General features: G+C 40.2%; 1 protein-coding gene across 2 annotated transcripts; it reads right to left on the reverse strand.

Annotated features, from left to right (window-relative positions):
• Nucleotides 1-230: 230 nt before the first annotated feature.
• LOC123407911 (aberrant root formation protein 4) lies at nt 231-6129 on the reverse strand. 2 transcript variants are annotated; one of them, XM_045101154.1, is made up of 14 exons: nt 5989-6129; nt 5758-5904; nt 5515-5664; nt 4706-4775; nt 3958-4136; nt 3820-3879; nt 3586-3742; nt 3426-3485; nt 3083-3348; nt 2936-3007; nt 2570-2647; nt 2119-2313; nt 709-760; nt 231-570 (listed from the first exon to the last, which is right to left on the reverse strand). In XM_045101154.1, the coding sequence occupies exons 1-14, from the start codon at nt 6097-6099 to the stop codon at nt 356-358; spliced, it is 1812 nt and encodes a 603-aa protein (XP_044957089.1). In that variant the 5' UTR covers nt 6100-6129; the 3' UTR covers nt 231-355. The 2 variants fall into 2 exon arrangements, with proteins under 2 accessions (XP_044957089.1, XP_044957088.1); XM_045101153.1 differs by having other exon boundaries at nt 3586-3754.
• Nucleotides 6130-11648: the final 5519 nt, after the last annotated feature.

The raw sequence follows: 11648 nt of genomic DNA on the forward strand, positions 1-11648 counted from the left end.
TTAGATTTGTCTTTTTTGCACAGCCCTCATTTCAATGTATTTTGTTCTGAAAATTTACACACTTCGTATTATACCTTCATCTATCTATGTATTTTTTTTCAGAATTTTTTCAAATAATAAAATACGAATTTTTACGAAATTTAAAGTTTGAATTTAAAGGCCTCCATGGAGCTCGGAGCCAAAAGCAATTTCCGGCCAGAAGCCGGTGCCAAAGCTCAACTCTCCACTGATTGCAGTTGCAGCGAAGGACGGCTATATGCCACAAGTACGGACAACATGGTGTTCAATCAGAATGCTGATGAATGAAGTTTCACATTTCCTGGCCAAGCCAACACTGAGAAGCACAGCACGAGCATTACAAACCTTTCATTTTTTCCTCCACCAACTCAATGCAGCGGTGAAGTACTAGCTGAACAGGATTTAACAAGCACACCATTTGATTTTCTTCCTCACCACCATCTTTCTCGAGTTCCGATTGAGTTCCTGAAACGATTGATCTTAGTGGGATCAGCCAATCTGCGTACACGGCTTGTATTGTTTTGTCCCGGAACATTGTTGCTGATCTGGATCCTAATAAAATAAGGAAAACTTCTGTTAAACACACAAAATGTTGGTCAATTCCAGGATTCGCTCTGCCATGAGCAAGCCATGATCCGTATACCAGGAGACCGGGAAAGCAATACGTCACGGGTTTGCAAGAACAGTTACCTCTTGAATCTATTATCAGAATCAATCTGAGCAAGTTCAGAGCAGATAATACCTGCTTACAGATAGAGAATGGGGACCACATCAGATTGTTTTATAAGCATAAACTACAGAATGCTAGCAAAGTGAAATTAGCAGGACAAGTACAGGAAAAAAATGTAGTTTATCAGCACTTAGAAAATGCATGCTTGGAGAAATGACGACGATGCTCAAAATATCATCATAGACAGTGGACTGGGAACTGTTTTATCCTGACTGCATACTACAGATGCTATCAACTGCTATCTCTGGTCATTTTCCTTTTCATCTGCCTCTAATAAATACGGGCTTTTCCCCCAAGAGCGATGTGAAATGCTCTGGGCCAAGCTGGAAGGATTTAAGGAGGCTATCAAGGAGGTGTGGAAGTGCAGTCCAGCGATTGCTGACCACTTCAAGCGTTCTGGATCACTCTTTTCAGGAATGCGGCAAGCGATTGCCAACGCAGTGATTCTGCGTTTCGATGCTGTTCATGACTCAAGGCTTCAGTCCCCAGAGGCTTGTCTTCGCAGGAATGCACGATTGCTCGACATCATTCTAGATTGTAGTGGCTACAGAAAGGAGATGTGAAAGCCAAACTTCTACACATGGTAGCCAATGGGAGAACATAATCAAGCTCTCATCTCCCTGATCTCCAAGAAATCTGACGCCATGGAGGTAGGAGATTACCGCACTATCAGCTTAATACATAGCTTCTCCAAGTTGTTGGTGGTGCAGCTTCAGCCCCGCATAAGTGAGCTTGTTAGTGCAAAACAATCAGCGTTAATTAAGGGTAACGATCTGCATGATAACTTGATCCTGGTCCAGCAAGTTGAAGGCAAACTTCATAAATGAAAGGCTTAAGGTGCTTCTTAAGCTCAACATTTCTCACGCCCCTCTCCTAGTATTTCTTGTCTGAGATCCTACGTGCCAAAGGATTTAGCAATAGCTCGAGAACTTGGATTGCCATTCTCCTCTCTTCTGCCAGCACCCCTATCATCGTGAATGGAAGTGTGGGGGCCAAGGTAGTGTATGCTCGTGGTTTGCACCAAGGTGACCTAATCTCCCCCCACCTTCTTGATAGCCTTAGTTAGCCGTGTTTCACCTATTTATTATCTTGGCCCCAGATACGTTGACCGTGTTTCACCTATTTTTGTGGCTAACTTTCAACAGCAAATATATAAAGTAAGCAAAACACAGCATAGTTCAGCAACCACAAATTAAGCTAACGTTTAGGAAAAGCCATGCTGCTGGTGTATCAAGTATTTGAGTTTATGCAATCAAGACACTGACGTCCAATTAGATTTGAGGGAGCTAACCCACCAACTTTCCAAAGTTAAGCAATCAAGGCTTCCCACCAACAACCTCTGTACAGCAAAGAATAAAAGAAAAGGGTACCTCTTCACTGTGATCACGAAGACAAGGAGGACCACCTTCTGGAGGCCTCAAGATCAGCTCCACTAACTCGAGCACCTGCGAAGCCCAATGTGGCGGTTCCCCAACATTTTTTGATCGATCAGATTCATTAACCTGATCAGCTCGACGGCTCTCTCTCAAAACTTCATTCTTCACCAGATCCAAAATAATTGCAGTCTGAAAGAACAATAAATAAAGTAAACACAAGCAAGTATTTGAAGGATGGAGTTCAAAAATGAAGTCCACATCAACGAGCAGCATGCCCCTAATGAAGTTATACAACAAATAAGGCTGGATGAAGAAACTGAAGTCCATAATGCTGTAGCACGATTGTTTATTTATTATCTCTTTTGCTTACATATACATCTCAGGCATCGACAAGTTGGTGCTCTCAAACATTCCAAAGAATAGTGGGCATCAGAAGTTTTCTTACCAAGGAGGGGAACATGCTATTCTCAATTAGGGCCTGTAAGATATCAAATCTCTGTGTGGATGGCACCACCGAAATAACCTGATAAGATTTATAGTGAACACATGCACATATTAAAAAAAGGGACAGTGCCAAAGTAAACTACAGAGTACAGACTATAGAAGGTTACGCAAAATTTGAATACAACCAATTTTGCTGTATTACTATGTCATGAGCGCAAATGGCAACAATTAAATTTTCGTGTTTACTCCACAAGAAATTACATGAAATGAATTTATGATCTGTGGAGAACGAAAAATAATGAAAACAGAAACTCGGCAGACTAATAAACTTCTCTTTGCACGCACAAAGTGAATTTAAGATGCATACCTTTTTCAGGGAAGAAAAGGCTTTCTTCCGCATCAGAGTATCTGGGGCAGCTATCATGACTCTTTCAATGGCCTGCAGGAATACTTATAATATTGATACAGTATAATCGAATATATTGACTCGCCTCTAAGAAAGTGCAAATATTACCTTGAGTATGGCAAAAATTTGAGTGGAACATGGGAAATCTACATGATCGTTGGTTTCCTCAGTACACTTATCATCAACTAAAGTCAACAATAAGTCCAGACTGTGAGATTTGATTGCCCATGAGTAATTAACTGAAGACAAGACATATCTAAACATGTTGATTGCTTCCCATTTCCTAATACAATTGTCTTGAACTTCTTTCAGTGCTGATTCAAACTCTGCTCCAGCATATTTTGACATGTCATCATCCATAGAGGTCCACACAACTGTAAGAGAGCTCAAAAATGTGACCAAGCAGCTTCTAATAATAGTGAAAGTGGTGTGATAGGAAAGATTTTCAAACCTACAAGACTTGCACCGTCCATAGCAAAAGAAAAGCAGTCCAGAAAATTGTCGTCCTCTTCTACATCATTATGCAGACATATGCATCAGTTAGCAATGAAGCAAACATAATACGACTATTCCAAGGAACCAGAAAAATGGGAATAATTTGGATGAGTCACCTTTAGAAAGTTTAGTGGTGGCTGAGGTCACATCATTACCAGTTAAAAGACCCAAATAGGTGAACCCGCAAAACATAAGAAGTTTAGAATATTGAAGAACAACTGAACCACAAGTAGACAAAATATTCTGATGTTTGCTTTCTGATGATACAAGAGCCTGCAAAAGAGCCTTGTATATCAAAGTGGATGCAACATACATGGATATTCTAGAAATAACATCCATTTAGTACTCACTATGTTTTGAAGGGTGTATAGACCAAGTATGGAACATAGCTCTTCCTTCCTGTGGTTGACCTTTTAGTGAACAAAAAATACCTCAGAATCAATAGAACAAATGACATGGTCAACAGAATTGTATTTAAATCAACAAACCATTGTTTTGCACATTTCTTGTATAGCATTGCCAATTCGGAGGGCTGCACTGAACAGATCAACAGCAGCCAGTCCATGTTCCCCATCACATTCTGATAAATTAGCATGCATAACTCGAAGGATGGCAGGAAGTACGACCTTTACTTGCTCAATATGTCTCCTCTGAATCAAAATAAGCGCTAGTCCAAAGAACAATTAGCTATAAAGAACTCAAATCCATATGATGAATAATCGGCAAAAAAAAAATTAGACAGCAGGTGTGCAACATATCTCTAGCATTTACTCCCTCCATTCCTGAAAAGTAGGAATAATTTTCTTTTGTCAAAATTCCTGGAAAGAAGTCACAAGGGTAGCTTAGCACTAGGTCACCCGAAAACACCCCTTCTCTATAATCGGTGCACTGATGGAATCAACAATGGATGTAATTATCAATGCACGTCTATCAGACGTATGTGGTCATTGTTCGATTGAGTAGAGCTAAGTGTCCAGCCAGGATAATCTACAAACGATCTTGCTCGTTAATGAGGGGTAAGATGGGATCCACACACGCAGCACCTCCAAAATCTTAGCAAAACAAAAATTACGAATTGTTCATGGAAATGGAGGGAGTATATATCTAATCTATGTACAGACAAAATGTAAGGGGGGCATCAGGTTGAATTTTCAAGGCAAGAAACTGTTGCCCATTAGCAGAACAAATAATTAACATGGAATATGTAGAAGTGTTAATATAAAATAATGTACTTACTGCTGGCGAGCCCATCTAGTAGAATAACGAAATATGCTGGTCCATTTAATGCCACTGGTGTATCTAATGCCTGCATCAACACAAAGGTAATAGTATGAACCAAAAGGGTGACCAGATAACAGTAAAGAACTGAGAATCAGCTAGAGAGAAAGAAAAGGATGATATTAGCATTTTGAGAATATGGGAAGCTGCTTAATGATGAATGGGTGCTACAGCCATGTGACCCAGGTACTTCGTATTCATAGATCTGGACACACAACATGAATTCATAACCAAAGATTTTAAAACTACCAGTGTCTCTTTAAGGAAAAGAAAACATATAAAGCAAGCATCTCAGATCCCAGGCAGGTATCAATCACATGAGTGCAGAAATCAGCATAGGCACAAAAGTACACACAGATACAAAGGACACCATGGTTGTATACTACCGTCCTGCATTAAAACTTGAATAACTGGGCCAAAATGTCACTCCCTGACGAAAATGTACAGTAAGAACTTAGATTAAGTTTGTGTGGTAATGCTCCCTACTTATCCCCCCCCCCCCTTTTACAAGCATATGATCTTCCATTGGAAGAACATTGGGACATTAATAGGACTAAAATTGCAACAAACATCATTAACACATTAGCATAATTAAAAATGATTGAGAAGCTTCACGGTGTAAAGACTAGCCATCCTAAACATAGGATATAATCCCTTCTCCAGTCATGGGCAAAAGGAGCTTCAAGTTTCCAAATGCGTGAACCAAAGTCCTATCAACACTGCAAGACGCCATTGGAGCTGCTTATTTAATTGTGGAAGGAACTGACCTCGCAGAGGATGCAGAGCATGTCCCTCGGGTTGCAATTCGACACAAAGAACTCAATGATAGTCCTGGCCACGTCCCGGCAATTCCCCATCCGAGCACCCAGCTTCGCCACAGGCTTCGGAAGCTCTAGAGACAGCGCGTCTACAGCCATCTATCACAACATATCGACAGAATCAGGGGGGCCATCAGCCGCAAAACGCAGCGCAATTTCAGCGGCCGAGGACAAGAGCACACTCTGCAGGACCTGATTGGAGGACGGGCGCGAGAGGAACGCGTGGACCTCGCGGAGCATCTGCTCGGAGAGCGCAGCGTCGGCATCGGACGCGCTGAGAATCTCGGCGACGGAGGCAGCGGCCGCGTCGGAGGAGGCGGCGTCGCCGGATTCGAACGCCTGCAGCAGGGCAGGAGCTTACGGTTTGGGAGGAAGGCGTGGAGAAGCGCGGAGTCCGAGATGGTTAGCTAGGCAACCAGTTACCTCGGAGAGGGCGGAGAGAGCTTCCCGTAGGCGCGTGAGGGTTGGGCTGGAGGAGGATGAGTCGCCGTCGGCGACGTCCACGGCGGCGGCGAAGGGTTCGTCCCTCGCCATGGAGCTGCTTGGCAGGTGCAGTGGAGGTACTCTTTAGGGCTGGGCCTGGGGTTGTCTGGTTACCGATCCGGGTTGGGCTCAACCAGGCCTATTGGGCTCTATCGCGTATTGCATCCGCTGAGCAATTCGAGGAGTACTCTTTCAAACGTCACTTCAGATGGACCGCGCGCTCTAGCCGTTGCTACATGTCATGTTTTGAGTATTTTTTAATTAATATAATTATTACTTATGCGTTTTGGTTTTAAAAAAATATTTTTTCCGTAATAGGTACGAGTTTGCTTTCGCAAAAGCCACGTTCGTGTGCCTCCTTGAAAAGAAAAATTATGTTTTTCATGAGAGACACACATTGGGTTCTCGTTAAAAAAGGGACCTGATTTGACGAGAGGCAGGACCATGCCTCTTGAAAAAGGAAAAATATGTGCTTCTAGTTTATGGTATTTTTTGTTTGTTTTTCTTTCATAAAAAAATGTTCATCGAAATCTATTAACACGAGATATAATTTTAAAGATCTCGACATGAGAAATCTAACAGGAAAAACAGTTCAAGATTTGGATGCGCGGTTTGAGAGGTAAAACGTTTTGAATAAACAGATCTACGAAAAAAAGAAAAAAGATAGATTATGACAAATGACGTATATGTAGTGTGACATTTTTTCACAATCTGAGATGGTGAGAGTGACCTTTGAAAAAATGCTCTTTAATTAGTAAAATGCTTCTTAATTAGTGATTTCGACCCGCTCGCGTTCTATCAATGAAGGAAGAGAAATCAATAATGAGGCATATGACCTTGCTAAATATTCTCTAGGGCTTTTTCGAGGACACCATGTGTGGCCCCTTCAAACTCTAGACTTTCATTGTATTGCTATGAATTTGTTCAATAATAAAGAAATAAAGCGTGTTTAGACTAAAAAACAACGAAGCAGATCGGGTTGAGACCCATGTCTTCCTGTAGGTCGTCAATTTTCATCTTTTGCAACCTCGTGATTTAAATTGCATCCCTGTAAAACAATATAACTGATCAATAAAGTGAGCATGTTGTTGGAGGATGGTAGAACTTGATGAGGTTATTGAACCGTAACTTCAACCAGAGAGTAGTAGGATGAAGGAAGTTGTCCTTTGGCGCCTACACCAGTTGAAGAGGAAGCTAATGATGGTGATCATGAAGCTTTGGATCAAGTTAGTACGAAACCTCGTAGGTCGACAAGGACACGTACTGCTCCAGAATGGTACGATAATCCTGTCTTGGAGGTCATGTTGTTGGACAAAAATGAATCTACGAGCTATGAAAAAGCGATTGTGGGCTCGGATTCCGACAAATGGCTGGAGGCCATGAAATCTGAGATAGGATTCTTGTATGAAAACAAAGTGTGGACTTTGGAAGAACTACTTGATGGTCGTAAGGCTATTAAATACAAATGGATCTTTAAAAGGAAGGCCGACGATGATGGTAATTGTCACCATTTAGAAAGCTCGACTTGTCACAAAGGGGTTACCGACAAGTTCAAGGAGTTGACTACGATGGGCCTTTCTCACCGTAACGATGCTAAAGTCTGTTGGAATTATGTTAGCAGTTGTTGTATTTTTCAATTATGTAATCTGGTAGATGGATGTCAAAACATTGTTTCCTTAACGGTTTCCTTGAGGAAAGATTGTATGTGATACAACGAGAAGGTTTTGTCGATCCTAAAGATGCTAAAAGGCATGCGAGCTCCAGTGATCCATTTATGGACTGGTGCAAGCATCTCGGAGTTGAAATAAGCGCTTTGATGAGTGATCAAAGCTTTTGGTTTATACAGAGTTTATGAAGAAACTTATATTTACAAGAAAGTGAGTGGGAACACTATAGAATTTCTGATAAGTATATGTGGTTGAAATATTGTTGATCGGAAATGATCTAGAATTTCTGAAAAGCATAAAGGTTGTTTGAAAGGAGTTTTTCAAAGGAAAACATGATAAAGCTACTTAAAATATTGGGCATCAAGATCTATAGAGATAGATCAAGATGCTTGATAAAAAAATTCAATAAAGACATACCCTCACAAGATTTTGAAGGAGTTCAAAATGGATCAGTCAAAGAAGGAGTTCTTGACTGTATTGTAAGGTGTGAGTTTGAGTAAGACACAAATCCCGACCACAACAGAAGAAAGAGAAAGGATAAAGGTCGTTCCCTATGCCTTAGCCCTAGGCTCTATAGTGTTGGAAATATGCCCTAGAGGCAATAATAAAGGGGTTATTATTATATTTCCTTGTTCATGGTAATTTTCTATTGTTCATGCTATAATTGTATTAACCGGAAACCGCAATACATGTGTGAATACATAGACCACAACATGTCCCTGCTGAGCCTCTAGTTGGCTAGCTCATTGATCAATAGATGGTCATGGTTTCCTGGCCATGGACATTGGATGTCATTGATAACGGGATCACATCATTAGGAGAATGATATGATGGACAAGACCCAATCCTAAGCATAGCACAAGATCGTGTAGTTCGTCTGCTAGATGTTTCATAATGTCAAGTATCATTTTCTTAAACCATGAGAATGTGCAACTCCCGGATACCGTAGGAGTGCTTTGGGTGTATCAAACGTCACAACGTAACTGGGTGATTATAAAGATGCACTATAGGTATCTCCGAAAGTGTATGTTGGGTTGGTACGAATTGAGACTGGGATTTGTCGCTCCGTGTGGCGGAGAGATATCTCTGGGCCCACTCGGTAATGCATCATTATGAGCTCAACGTGACTAAGGAGTTAGCCATGGGATGATGTGTTACGGAACGAGTAAAGAGACTTGCCGGTAATGAGATTGAACAAGGTATAGGGATACCGACGATTGAATCTCGGGCAAGTATTATACCGGTAGACAAAAGGGAATTGCATACGGGATTCAGTGAATCCTCGACATCGTGGTTCATCTGATGAGATCATCGTGCAACATGTGGGAGCCAACATGGGTATCCAGATCCTGTTGTTGGTTATTGGCCGGAGAGATGTCTCGGTCATATCTACATGGTTCCCGAACCCGTAGGGTCTACACACTTAAGGTTCGGTGATACGGAATTATCAACATACAATTCCCCACACTTTTGTCTTCTGTGAAATTTCAGTTTGAGTCCGTCTTCGACCCGTAACGTGGCAATCTTTAAAAACAGTTTTCAGATAGATTTCAGGAAAGTCCCAATTCGACTCCAACAAGGTTTCCTCTTCTATTTTTTATAGTTCCTACACATAAAAGTGTAAAACAAGAACATTGTGCACTTTTGAAACTATTAATAGGTTAGTCCAAATAAATCATAAACTTAGTATAAAAACAATTACCAAAAGCATAAAAGTAGCATGAAAACCATCAAAATTATAGATACGTTTTGGACGTTCAACATCCCCAAGCTTAGTTCCTACTCGTCCTCGAGTAGGTGAAATGATAAAAACAAAATAATTTTTGAGGTGACATGATACCAACATAATCTTGATCATCATATTTGTAAAAGCATCTGTAAGATGAGATCATAACACTCTAAACATAGGCATGATAGATATAATTCTAACAATGAAACTTAGCAACCATGTTGCAACATGAAAGGTAACACAAACAAAAGATCATGAATAATAATGCACTTGAAAGTTATACGTTTGTTTCGAGCATAAAGAAAACATAGCAAAGTGGTATTTCGCTTGTCCTTAAGAGTGGGACAAAACATAAATGCAAGGAAACCTTCAAAGTTCAAGTGGATGGCTAGAACAAATAATTTGAGAGCAAGTAATAACACATCATGAATCAATCAATAATAAATTTTGGGACTATGCACATTATACTCAGAATGACAACTATGCTCTCTTAATTGGCGCATAAAGTTAGAAGATGAAGACTCAAAATAAAAGTAAAAGAAAGGCCCTTCACAGAGGAAAACAGGGATTACTCATGTGCTAGAGCTTTTAGAGATTTTTGAAATCAATAAGATTGTATGACAAGCTTTTGGGAGGTGCATAATTCGTTAAAGAATGCTAGCAGATAGCCCAATAATTCTCATGCTGGACAAGTTTTGAGGAACGGCTCCCAAAGTGGGGACGATCACATCCCCTTAGTCTCCTTTATTTATCACTATTCTGATTTCTCATGAACAAAGCGTGAAGGAGGTTTTGTTTGTTGCTATTATCTTTTACGAGCTGGGCGCACTCATGCCAGTCCCTCCTCGTATTAGGGGTTCATAGATTAGACATGCAAACCCAAGATAAAGCTTGTCCAGTATGAGAATATCATGAATTATCTACTCCTTCCTCATGAGCTAAAACAGAGGCACAAAACAGGAATAATTTTGAAAGTTTTAAAGGTAGCACATGAGAAATTTACTTGGAGTGGCGGTTAAATACCACATGTAGGTAGGTATGGTGGACACATTTGGCAAACTTTGGTTTTTGGGAGTTGGATGCACGAGTAGAGCTCATACTCAGTATAGGTGGAGGCTAGCAAAAGACCGAGAGCGACAAATTAAGAGAGCAATAATGGCCATAATCATGCATAGCGACAAAAACATTATTAATCAAAGCATAAATGGTATTACAAGTCAAAAACTAAATGATCATAGAGGCTATAAGTGACTGGTTTGTAGTCATAACATGGTGTGAGCATGCGCCAAGTCAACCCAAATGAAGTAGTAAAGGAGAATACCACAACATTATGCTTCTATATGATAAAAATGACACATGATTCTTTCAATGGCAAATTAAGCACTCTCAGCTATTTGAGACAAGTCATGCTACATCAATAACTACTAAGCATATAATTGACATGATATCTAACATGACATGTTAAAGTCTAAGCCACAGTCTAAACAAGCTTCCTATTGCACCACTATAAGCATGAAATATTTTACTCTTCTCCAACACCAATCAACTTTCTTGAAACAAATCTCATAGATAATATTAATTAAAGACCATAGATATAATCATATATAACTGAAGCAAAATAACAAGCACTAAACAAAATATGAGTGGAAAACAAGAGCTAAAACGCAATACAGCAAAAAGTGAACACTCACAGAACAATAAGAGTGAAACCTAGAGTGTTCTAAGCAATTAAAATGGAGCGTGTCTCTCTCCAAACTAATATGTTGGGATCGAACCATTTATTACAACAAAGAAAACTAAACAAACTGAGAAGCAAAGAGCGGGACGCTCCAAGCATAGCACATAACATATGAAGTGATAAAAATATAGCATGGAGAAGGACGAACTGATGATTGGTGATGGAGAAGGGGATGCACGGAAGCATCCCCAAGCTTAGACGCTTGAGTCTCCTTGAATATTTCTTGGGGTGCATGGGGGCATCCCTAAGCTTGAGAGCTTGACACTCATGGATCTTCTTTCATCATCTTCCATCGCATACTTGAAAACTCCCTTCATACGAAACTCATCATAAGCTGATTAGAGTGGTTAGTGACCATAATAAAATAATTTATTATCTACTGGAAATAAATATTTTCAGGAAGAGCTATTGTTTCTCAATATTGCCAAAAGGTTTTTGCAAAGAAAAAGCAAGCTTAAGATTTGCA

The sequence above is a fragment of the Hordeum vulgare genome, chromosome 7H (assembly GCF_904849725.1).
Source record: "Hordeum vulgare subsp. vulgare chromosome 7H, MorexV3_pseudomolecules_assembly, whole genome shotgun sequence".
Classification (NCBI taxonomy): Eukaryota; Viridiplantae; Streptophyta; class Magnoliopsida; order Poales; family Poaceae; genus Hordeum; species Hordeum vulgare.